At 41.7% G+C, this 12,502-nt stretch overlaps 1 protein-coding gene across 1 annotated transcript; it reads right to left on the reverse strand.

The window, feature by feature from the left end:
• Window positions 1-1,025: 1,025 nt before the first annotated feature.
• Window positions 1,026-10,830, reverse strand: rab11a (RAB11a, member RAS oncogene family). Its single transcript, XM_082528006.1, has 5 exons — window positions 10,629-10,830; window positions 6,440-6,635; window positions 5,759-5,952; window positions 5,338-5,418; window positions 1,026-3,501 (listed from the first exon to the last, which is right to left on the reverse strand). Exons 1-5 carry the CDS (start codon window positions 10,666-10,668, stop codon window positions 3,365-3,367), a joined length of 648 nt encoding a protein of 215 aa, XP_082384132.1. The 5' UTR covers window positions 10,669-10,830; the 3' UTR covers window positions 1,026-3,364.
• Between the last annotated feature and the right edge of the window lie 1,672 nt (window positions 10,831-12,502).

Genomic DNA, 12,502 nt, shown 5'->3' on the forward strand with positions numbered 1-12,502 from the left:
CTGTTTTACTGCCAAAACAGCTGTGACCCATCAAGTCATGGAGTCCACCGGACCCTTGAAGATATGCTGTGGTATCTGGCACCAAGACGTTAGCAACAGATTCTTTAAGTTGCCAGGTAGAGCCTCCATGTATTGGACTTCCTTAACTGGATTGAATTTGTCTTTTTTGTTTCGTAGCAAGATGCATTATCCTGCTGAAAGATGCCGAAGCCATGAAGAATCACACTGCCTCCGCCGGCTTGCCTTCTTCCCATAGTGCCAGGTGTTCCCCAGGTGTGCGACACACACACACCTAGCCATCCTGTGAAGTAAAAGAAAGTGTGATTCATCAGCCCAGGCCTCAATGCTCGGACCATGGTCCAGTCCCGATGCTCGTGTGCCCATTGTTGCCACTTTCTGCAGTGGATATTTCGGCGCAGGCACCCTGACTGGTCTGCGGCTCTGCAGCCCCATACACAACAAACTGCTGTGCACGGTGTGTCCTGACAGCTTTTGATTAAAACCAGCATAACTTTTCTGCATTTTGAGCCAGAGCAGTTCATCGATTGAATTGCACCAGCCTTTGCTCCTCACATGCATAAAAAAGCTTTACGCCACCACTGTTCCTTTTTTGGACATTTTAAAAAGCTACACAGATAGCAAGGAAACATTGAAACAATGTTTAGTCAATATCAGGCGATGTCATAGAACCAACGTTGAGATCTGACGTCAGTATACTGACCACTGGCTGGCAACACAAGAGCTTCAGTTTGGAAGCCCAGTCATGTAGCTGATGACCTAGGCTCAAAGGTCACACAGATCTAACCATCACAATGTGGCCATCGTCAAACCCGCTCAAATTCTTATGCTTACCCATTTTTCCTGTTTCTAACGTAACTCTGAGGGAAAAATGTTCACTGACACTATGATGAGATGATCAGTAGTATTCACGTCACCTGTCAGTGGCCATAATGTTATACCTGACGGCAGTAAGACTTCACAGTACAATAAAAATCTACAATTAAAAAAAAAGTAAAATCCAGAAAGCTTTTTGACCGGTGCGCTTTATTAAGATGAATTGATAACTTAAGATATAGACACAATTGTACAATTTATCAATCTGTACAGAACAAAACCGTTCATTTTGACCCGTTCTCATATTTAACGCTCCAAATTCATTGAAATGACATAATTTCTCACTTATGTGTTTACACTGAAATTACAGTCAGTTATAGAATTCAATAGTTAAAAAAAGAAAGAAATCAAAACACATATTTAAAAAAAACAAAGAAACACACACACATACACACACAGGGAAAAATGAAGACAAAGGTACATGAAACAAGAAATCATTGTCAGAAGAAAGAAATTGCTTTGTCCACAGATTTCCTGCTGTCAAGTCTGGAGAGGCCCAGTGGACAGTGCCGTCTGTTCGATAAAACGCCATTGGCACGGCCAGCTAAAGCTCACACATTCTGGAGTTACCCATTTACCCTCTTCTGCTAGACACATACACCAAGTTCGGGCTTTGTATATGTCTGCGATAACCTGAAATTTCAGCTTGAAGGCTTTTAGCAGGAGCCTGCCAGTTAGCGGATTAAACTGAGCTAACTCGTTAAGCATGTTGTATTCGTTAGCCAAGCCTAACCAACCATCAAGATTTCATAAACGGTAATGACAATGTTAGCTACATAAGGCGATACAATGTGGAGGTGCAGTCGTACACAAAGCCATGCATTGTGTTGAAGTCAGAGGCAGCTTGGTGTGCGTAGGCTTTATGTGACAGGGGCAACATGGCTGTCCTCCTCCTCGAGAGACACACAAAGCTTGGTTAATGAGGAGGCGGACACGACGGTGAGCTGTTAGTGAGCGTATGAGAAGCGGTCTCCACAGGTCGAGGAGGCATTCGTAAGTTGGCCAGAAGCTTAAGCCGCTGATTTTTGTTGTTTGCCAGAGGAGCAACTTCACACTAAATTAGGTTCGGTTCAGACTCCACGTCACTTTTTGGTTCTTAAACAGACCCGGTGTCCCAAACTGGCAAAAGAGGTCCAAATTTTGTATGTGCAGCAAAAGCCTAATCCTAAATAAGTAAGCATGTTTACTAGATCAGCTCTTACACTTAAGTGCATGATTTAGTAAGCAAATCAAACCTTGAAAAACATCTTTCTCAGTGTGTCTTAACTACAGTACTGTGGTTACATGCAAAGCAGAATTGGCTAGACAACAGGAAACTTCACATTATAAGATTACTGACTATAATAGGAATGTCATACAAGACTGCTATCAGCTACTTTACTCATACTTCTTTTTCCTTCACTTGCTATAGAAGTCGCATTACAGGAAAAAACCCAAACAGCCATGTGCTAGTTTCTGCATAGTGGTCAAATATGTTGGAAATTAATGCATGTTTTCTTAATGCTGAGCAAAAAAGCCTGCTAGATTTATTCTGTATTCAGTCCCGTTCAACGTGAGCATGAGTAACTCGGTATGCAGCCACTTAAAATAGAACATGATGATTCAAATGCACAGGCTTCCTGTTCAGGGTTCCTAAAATGATGATAGTGTTCCACATTTAGTCCAGTTCAAGTCAACCACCTGGACGTCAGAGGTCCATCTTCGGCATGCTGTCACGAACCCGTCACCTGCTGCAAATGCAGTGACGATGCCGACAAAGTTTACCAGGCTGCGCGCCACATGCTAGCTACACTCCCCTGGCCTTTCCACTAACTGAAGCTCAACAAATGTAAAAGAGTCCGGCGTCATTTTCACAGAAATCACATCAAACAGCATGACACTACCGGAGCAAACGTCCGCAATGTGCTCGATACATCCACGTAGTTTCCAAAACAGTACATTGCACTAAAGAGGAGGTGAGGGGCGCTAAAATAACAGAGGCAAAGCTTTAAATTCAGATTTAGTAGCAGATATATGATACAAGACATTAAAAAAGGTGGAGAAATCAACTGGAGCACTGAGCTTGAGAAGAAGAAAACGAATCACATTCATATATTAAGACATTTTTGTGACATGTCAGCGCATCTGTAGTAATGAAATCTAACGTGATATGAAATGCCTGCTGCTTGCTGTCCTGCAGTAGTCTAAAGACAACGGGGCTCTGCTTAGGGAGGGCCGCCCCACATGGGTTCATCCTAAACTGGGATAATATTTACCGGGGGAAGGGGAAGAATAGGGTTAACAGGAGGAGGTAGGTGCAGAGATCAGGTCACGGCTTCGAAGCTGCGGCTCATTCCCCACACGCCAAACAGTATGTCGAGGCAGTCTATTATCCGAGGGCGGGGCTTAAGGTTGATGGGGATCGAGGGAGGAAAGGACAGGGAGAAATGGGGGAATTGGGGGGAGAGATAGTAGCGGATCTGAGGCTGGGCTAGATGTTCTGACAGCACTGCATCTTTGGTTTGTTCTCAGTGGGCTGCACCTGGATATTAACCACGTTGTTGCTGGGAGACATGTCGCTCTCCTGGCGCTCCGACATCTGCTTCTGGGAGACGATACGGTAAATCTCTGATGGGAGGACGAGGAGGAGAAGAAAAGTAATGCGTCAAGTTGATAGATGATAGACATGTGACAAAACAAATTATTCTTATGGAAGGCGTGTAATTCCTCCATGCAGCTGACTAACAGGAAGCATGGCAGCCAAAAAAACAATGGCCGACTTTTCTCATCATGTAAGTCATTACTACAACTATCACTGAAAGAGACTCTTTTAAAACTTTCATAACATCCCGTAAGTGTCTAGCTGAAAATCAATCGAGCTTTAAATGTTGGCTCCGCCTCTTCCAAGTACTGTCGTCCTGTGACCAGGATGTAGATCACACCTACTTTCTGGTCATCACACAGTGTTATCTAACAAATACCATGCATGCATTTTATTCCCCAGTGTCACATGTTATTAAAAACACTGTGCAAATATGTTCCTGCAGAAAAGTAGTTAGTTGCAACCTGCAAACATTAAACAGAAGGCGAAACAGTATTTAATCAGAGTAAACCAACTGTGATTGGATTCTAGCAGAGAGCACTGAGTGTCATTGTGCTCGGTACTCTATGGAGAGAAAAAATCTAAAACCCGAGTATCACGTTTGTTGTTCACTTTAAGTACAATTACACATTTAAAGTATGAACACAACCAAAGAGCAATCTCCGATGGAAAACTGCAGTTACTCTAACGGCCACTGGAAGCTGATGCCAAAAGAGAGTCAGTACCCATCAAATCTAAATCAAAGTGCTCAACTTTTCAACAGAAATATGTTTAGAGTAGGGTTGGGCGAATATATCGACGATTGTTTTTAAACAGGCGATTTATTTATTTGTCTGCCCATCAGTAAGTTTGCTAATAATGATGGCGCTAATAGAAGCAGTCAACAGAAGAAAAAACAGCGCTGTTTTAACAGCACCCTCTTTCATCTGCGAGCAAACGCCCCCTCCTCAGAGTGCGCCCAGATGCTCGTCGATGGAGCTGCAGAAGCGGGCGATAGCCTAGCATACTCACCGGATGGTGGACACGTACATGCTGTGCAGGTTAGTCTGAGTACTTTGCTCACACTATACGTCTGCACACGTGACACGCTGCTTTGGTTACATCCTTAGGCTTACGTCTTTCATCCCAAATTGGTGACTTTATATTTTTTTAGTGTTAACGCGCCGTCGCCATGACTGATGCGATTTACAATTAACGTATCTGCAGCGCAGACTGGCTCAAAATCCCTGAAATGTCTCTGTCAACGGATTTCGGCAGTTTCTCCAAAGTTTGTTCAGTCTGTGCTCCAGATGGGTTGAGCTCGTTGAAAATTGTAATCACGCTAACGCGATGACCGCGTTAATGCCGACAGGCCTAATTTTTTGGGGGGGAAAATCAGTTTGCAAATCAGTCTGTGCATGATTACATTGCTCGGCCCATCAAAAAGTCTGCGCATGCGTTAACATATCGCCCATCAGCGATTATTGGACTGATGATTGTTGGTTGGAAAATTTTTACATATCGCCCAACCCTAGTTTACAGTCTGACACACACACACACACACACACACACTAAAACAAAATATTTGCCTGGATAATCCCCATAAAAACTGTAAACAACCCACTATGACATAAAGTGAGTCCAGAAAGGCTGTGGGGTCAACTCTGTTTACTCCCAGCAGCAGAAGTTCACTTGGCACCAAACTTCCTCACACTGTGACCGGCCTCATAAAAGTGACAGCTCTTGATAACAAAGACACCTGTTCAACTGGGCAGCATTCCCTCAGATATCAGTGGCCAACAGTGTGTTACTTGATGGGTATTTTTTACCTTATGGTGACCTGTGAAAGGACAGGAGTCTAAAGGTGCACACACATCACACACCTGTCAGAATGGTCTGGAAGGCCGTCTCTACATTGGTGGAGTCCAAAGCCGATGTCTCCAGAAAAGATAAGCCATTCTTCTCTGCGGGGCAAAGCGGAACAATCATTATGAACAGATCATATATGTAGCATTTTCACAAACAATGAGTCAGTCTGAGCCATTACACAGGTTTATCTGAATGTGTGCACCACACACAGTTACACAGAATTACTTCACTGTGTAGCACAGCAAATGAAAGATGGGTCTTATTACTAGTATCACTAATGCATTGATCCTCAGAGCATAGTTCTAATATTTAGAATTTTTACAAGATTTCAGGCTCTAGAATTGCCATTTAGGGTATTCTATCATGAGATTTCTGTGTAATTGTGATACTTAATAGACACTTTATTCCACAAGGTAACAGAAAAGGATGTCTCACCAGCAAAAGCCCGGGCCTCATCAGTGGGAACAGCCCTGAGGTGGCGCAGGTCACTCTTGTTGCCCACCAGCATGATAACAATGTTGCTGTCAGCGTGATCCCTCAGCTCCTTCAGCCAGCGCTCCACATTCTCATAAGTTAAATGCTTGGCAATGTCATAGACCAGGAGAGCACCAACGGCCCCACGGTAGTATCTGCATCAGAGCCATGTGCACATGGACACACTCGTTATTACACTGTCGCAGTGAGAGCTGAAACAAACCTGAACACTGTGTGTGCAGGTGCTGAGGGGTATGTTGGAGGGCTGTGGTTTATTGTTCGGTCAATATTAGCTATGGTCATGATTTTCCAACAACTGAACAGTCATTGAACTACATCAGCCCACAACACATCATTTCCTCGAGAAACTGTAAGATTTTTACATCAGCTCAACTTATTGACTTTGTTTTGGGTTTTTTTGAGTAAAAAAATATTAATATTCCAAGAAATTTACTTTTTTTTTGAGAGTGGAGAACTGTGGATGTTTTTTGGATAACAATTTTCCCTTGAAATATCCAACTCATCTGATGGAATTATTAAATAAGTAACACTGGTGGTTATTAACTTAATAAAATAAATTCACTGATATATAACAAGAGATCTAGACGTGAATCCTCCTCTGGCAGTCGCTGTTATACTCACGCTGAGGTTATGGCTCGGTAACGCTCCTGACCCGCTGTGTCCCATATCTGGGCCTTCACCGTCTTGCCATCCACCTGGATACTCCGCGTGGCAAACTCGACTCCAATGGTGCTCTTGCTCTCCAGGTTGAACTCATTGCGGGTGAAGCGGGACAACAGGTTACTCTTTCCCACACCCGAATCCCCAATAAGGACCACTGAATCACACAATGGAGAAAATGCAACGTAACTGAATCTGGGCAAGAAAACAGTAAAATGATACCGGTATAAAAGATGGTCAATATAAAGTCCACAGAACTTGTTTGTACGTTTTCTCCCTAACAAACAACAACTATGTTGACAAAACGTCGTCACTTGCAGGAGCCTTTGGTTTGAACTTTGAGAGTTTAAACAAGAGAGAAAAGTGTGAAAATGTTCACGCCTGTCTGAGAAAAGTGTATTAAGTGTGTAGTGAGGGGTTTCACCGCCTTAAAACATCTAGAATAACTGATAATAACTAAAAATAAAGTTGCCTACTTCGCAGATTTCACCTATCATGGGTTATTTTTAGAACTTAACTCCCGCGATAAACGAGGGAGCGCTGTGTACATACACACACACACAAAGGTATATAAACCAACAATATAATAACCAATCTAAATCTTATATACAGAAAATACAGGATTACAGAAATGAAATGACCACCACAGAATGTACATAAGGTGTAGCTGCAGTCTAGCAGTGTGAAAGTTCAACTGGGAGATGGTGAAGAAACAGTTACACTGTTAAACTGTACTTATTTAAAATAAACAATATACGTAATGTTGCAGTACACGTTTGACTTCTGTTACAAAAGAAACAATATTTAAGTCAAAATGAACCTTATATTTTTCACATTAAAATGAAACCCTTCCCAGCAATAATTGCAATGCAGCCTCTGCATAAAATAACACAATCATCAGAAATATTCCTGGAGCTCATCTCATCAGCTAAACACAGCTCATAGCCAATAATTACACTTATGTGAAAACTAGAGCTGCGATAAAACTATTTGACATTTGGGTTTTAATTCATTACCTTAAATTACACAATGTAAACTTTTGTAAAAGTCTTTAAATTGCTAGGCCTAACTTAGCATTACTACTCTTGTGTGATATTCTTTAGTAATATCCACGCCTAACATCATATCCATTTTCTACAAACTAGTTAGCATCAGTGTTTTCTGGTGATGCCGGTAGGATTAGAGCCTACTCCAGCAGAAATCTGACAATAAGCAAGTCCACTACAGATAAAGGCCTAAAACAGATACACACAAATTCAAAAAAAACATCTGCAGCTGTTCATTTTCAGTCTTTGGGAGCACGATAGGCCCACATAGATTAGAAAAACAACAATTTTCAAAAAGCCTAGCCATGTTTCTACTGTAAGAGAACAAAGCGGTTCGTGTTTTATGAAATTCTGGGATGTTATGAGGATGTTTTCCCACTGCAGGGCCTTTATGGTGGCCTTCACTGTTAATCATGTTCCAACCACAGGAACATAAAAGAAAAATGCAACGACTGTTGGGTAGATACTTTGGACTGATCCCAGACATGTGCACATATATAACCTCACACAATATGTTCAGTTTAAAGCGCTCTAATGTGCAGCCGTCACCTTAGAAGTCATAATAATGTTTTGAGTAGCACAGGCAGCAATCTTGGGGATCCTTTTCTACCCAAAAGAAGAATCATAACCTACAAAACACCCATTTTTCTGTGAGCATGCACAGATCCTGAAGCAGAAAGCCCGGTGTAACAGAGAAAGCTGATAATCAACTCTGTGATTCCTGTTATCTTCAATAGGGAAAGGTATGAGGTCACCCGCCTGAAAACTTCAATGAGGTTTTGTTGAACAAGCAAAGGCAGAGAAAGCCTGTCTGTCTTGAACTTTGTTAGTAGTCATCATACTGCAACGAATACAGAAAAAACAACTCATAAAGCGTGTTAATAATTTTGTGACAGCTTCAACTGGGACCTCAAAAGCACACAGCAGGATAAGGCAAATTTTATAAACAGGAATGTGACAGCAAAATGAGGAGAGTGGTGGGATCCCAAATATCTAAAGTGAATTTTACCATATGTGAAAGTCTGCTGTTTATCTCATAGGTTGTTGGTTGTTCAAAAAAAGCCACTAAATCTTTAAAAAATAAAGATGTTGGCCTATCACAGAAACTAGTGTGGGTACAAATATATAACTTAGCACAGAAAGTAATGAAATTAGTGTTCGGTTCATTATTTCTTTAATGGAAGAATGTTGCCTGGCAATAAATCTTAAACCATTAAAGAACCTGTTTATTTCCCCTTAAATGCTGCCTGATGGTGAAAGGAAGACAGAGTTGTGGGTTAAGTAACAAAGGTGAGTATGTGGGTTACACCAATAACAACTTGCCAAAACTTCCAATGCCAACGTCAGACATATTCTGCTGCTGACTCGTTATTCAGTTATTGGATTGAAAATGTGAAGAAACAAGACACACCGGCAATTTCACAATTTATTCATTTAACAGAGACTTCAGTAGCATGTGGAAGAACCAAACAGCCACGACAGCCTCATCTTCTCCTCATGCTTGGTCACACACTGCTGTGGGATTGCATCCTATTCTTCAACCCATATTTATTACAAGGCAGCCAGTGTGGTTGTGTTGGTTACTCTGGCAGGACTAGCACCCTCCATCCTGATGCCACAAGCATTCAGCTGTGTTGACATCAGGACTGCTGGCAGGTCATTCCATGCTCTCCACACCTATATTCTGGATTTAGTCTCTGATAAACTCCACTCTGTGTGGGTTAAGCGTCTTGGAGGACAGAGATTGTTCCCAGACTGTGGAGATATGGATTGCCACTGGTTACAGAAACTCATCTTGATATCTAGCTCCACTGAGATTACCAGTGAGGAGAAGCTTTGTTTTTTCACTGAGGAAGATGCTGCTCTTCACCATCACACTGCCTCCACCAAAAGCTTTCACCGTATCGGTGCATAAATCAGCACAGGGTTCTCCACATCCTCTCCATACTCTGACACTTGACACTATGAGCCAACTGCAGTAAGCACAATCTGGACTCATTGCTGAACGTAACATTCCTATACACATTCAGGGTTCAACTGCACCCATTATCAACACTAAATGAAACTAACAGTGAAGGGCAGTCATGGCAGTCTGTTCCAGGTTGTCTGGTTACAAAACCATAAGAAATATTGTCCTCCAAACTTTGATTGCAAATCTGTAGAAGACTGAGTACCACACTGACAGTGTGTTTGTGATGTTGTCTTGTTGGGACACCGACTGCACAGCCTGTCTCTGATATCCACCCTCATATGGGACCTGGCCTTCAATGTGGAGATGGCACTAGGACTCACTCAAAAATAATGCTGAAACTTAGTCTTGTAAAACACCAACTTGAAGTTGCCCTATGACATGGATCTCATCCAGATCAGTCAAACATGTTGACTGATCAGGTTCATGCCCTGCTAATCAGACATCAGATTGTCCATACCTGGCGTACCAGAAGCTCAAAACAAGAGTTGATAGTTGTTTGACATTGGCATAGTTCTTCATGGGTGCAACCCAAACATGCGATACCATTTAAGGAGTAATAGAAAGGCATTCCAACAGTACACGACTTATTACCAAGAAGCATTGTTATGACACAAAAATAGTAATAGTAATCTTCCTGACTTTTTAAGCAAATTTTACACATTCACAGTAATAAAAATACTTTAAAAATAACATAATGGCGAAAAGAATGATTTGGGTCACTTTTAAAATTGTGGTCACGTGTTCATGAAGCAGCTCTTAACGCATTCTTTCCAATCCTCACACAAGTTCCTGTAGCTTGTCAAGCTCGACCTAAGATAACGTGATAACGGTTAACGCTAGGCGTGTCCGCGCCTACCATCAACAAGCTAACAGTAGCTAACAGCTAATGTTCTTTTCTTTTCGCCCCATCACTTCAATACACCGTACGTAAAGAAAATAGCACTATAACGCCAACCCTCAAGTGAAGGCCGTTTAGAGGTATACACCCTCAAATCAATTTCCTGAAAGCTCGGTGAAAATCAACCACAGCACAAAGGTTGACGCTGGCTTAGTTAGCCTGACAGCTGACCAGCTGGCCTGTTTAGCTTATCGGCTAAAAGCTACGACACTAACGAGAAATTCACATTTTTACCTTTGAATAAATAATCGTATTCATCGTCTCTAGTCCCCATCGTCTTATTGAGATTGAATATTTAGTCCAAGATATGCTTCGTTTCAAAGCAAATACGGCAATCTGCAGTATTTTACTCTTCCAACGGGAATGTGTTTGGGAGCCGTACTTCCGTATTTTCTTCTTCTCATTCGCTGCCGCAGAAAAACGACATAATTCTGACATCAGACATCTAGTGGTCAAAAATATACGTCCCAACTATCAACTTTTCCTTTAGGCCCGATATATGGAAGTAAATACGTTGCAAAATGCGAGAGCTGTCAAAAAAAGAGATAATGTGTAAAAAAAAATTTAAACTTGTATTTTCACTTGCGCTTTAAATGTATAGTTACAGAGAAAATATACATAAATGTGTAGATTAATGTTTGCAATTCAGTTTTTACTCATTTATTTATTTAATTTTTTAACTGCTTACAGCTATAACTCTGTGGTTACAACCTCTCAGATCAGTGAATGCAAGCGCTCAACTGCACCCTCAGAAGTCCCAAATTCATGTGTTCTGCGCTTCAGTAGCAGCAGCAAAAACCACTTTAGCTAATAGTAAATGTGCTAGCTAACTAGCTATCCGGCATGGTCATGGGTAATTGCATTTAACATTTTACAAATTTAAAATCTATCAACACCAATCTATAAATGCCCCTCCCCCAACCTTCTCCAACCTTTAATGCCAGGAGACATGAACCCTCCATCAAAGATGGTGTGCTTACTGTGGTCAGTGAAGATGAAGATTAAAGTTTCAAATAAACCAAATATATAAAATTTAAATCTTATCATAGTTAAAAAATGTTTAAATAACAAGCTAAAGTAATGGAAATATGCTTGTTTATTAGTCAGCAGAAAAGTGCCCAGCTGATATGTATTTTTTTGTATTTCTTTGTATTTGAAAATAAATGTTGTGCTGATTTAACTGCATTTGTATTGAGTGTTTTTAATTAATATTTTTAAATAAATATTTACATGGAGTGTTTATATTGATTAAGTAATCCTTTCTGTTTTGGTTAGTCTAGCTTTTCCAGTGTCTTTTCTCTGTTCCACAAGTTTACTGCCCATTTTATTTTGCACAGCTAGATGTCTCCTCTGTTTTGCATTTAGTTTTGCTTCCTTGTCTCATTTTTAACTATGTTTTAGGCTATCTCGTCACCCTCCTGCATCCACTTCACTCGAGTCCATTGTGTTGAACTTGTAATTCAGGCTGAGGAGACAGTTACCTGTACAGCACTGCTACAGTCAACATGAGGAGGGGCATCAAACAGGCCAAGGAGGTTTACAGGAGGAGGACAGAGGGCTTCCTAACTGATAACAACCTGCACCAGGTGTGGAGAGGCATCCAAGCCCTCACCAACTACAAATGTGCTGACCAACTGGGGGGATCCTCACCAGGCTCTTCAACCTCTCCCTGACTCACACCACTCTCTGAAGGCCTCCACTACTGTTCTCATCCCCAAAATGTCTGGTCTACACAGGCTCAACGATTACAGACCGATAGCCCTAACGTCTGTAGTCATGAAGTGCTTCGAGCAGATAGTGTCGCTGCACATCAGGGACTGTCTACCCTCATCCCTTGACCCATCTGTAGAGCGCTGACCCATCTTGAAAACAGGAAGAGCTATATAAGGATGCTCTTCATGGACTACAGCTCAGAATTCAGCACTATAATCCCAGACATCCTGAATCCAAATTAGACCACCTCCACACCCCCCTGCCACCTGCTCCTTGATCAAAGATTTCCTCACAGGACTACGCTCTCAGCCCCTACTGTGTGCCCTATACATCTATGACTGTACCCCAAGCCACCCAACCAATATCTTTGTCCCCCCGGACCTGCACTGGCTGCA

This window comes from Aulonocara stuartgranti (assembly GCF_965226115.1).
Source record: "Aulonocara stuartgranti genome assembly, chromosome: 1".
In the NCBI taxonomy this organism is placed as follows: Eukaryota; Metazoa; Chordata; class Actinopteri; order Cichliformes; family Cichlidae; genus Aulonocara; species Aulonocara stuartgranti.

What these genes read in the sequence shown, in the direction of transcription:
- rab11a (XM_082528006.1), bottom strand. Translation starts at nt 10,668, where the DNA reads ATGGGGACTAGAGACGATGAATACGATTATTTATTCAAAG. An exon ending in TGAGGCCCGGGCTTTTGCTG is followed by an intron (nt 5,419 to 5,758) that starts GTGAGACATCCT and finishes TTTGCCCCGCAG; the next exon opens with AGAAGAATGGCTTATCTTTT. An exon ending in CTTCCAGACCATTCTGACAG is followed by an intron (nt 3,502 to 5,337) that starts GTGTGTGATGTG and finishes TCCTCCCATCAG; the next exon opens with AGATTTACCGTATCGTCTCC.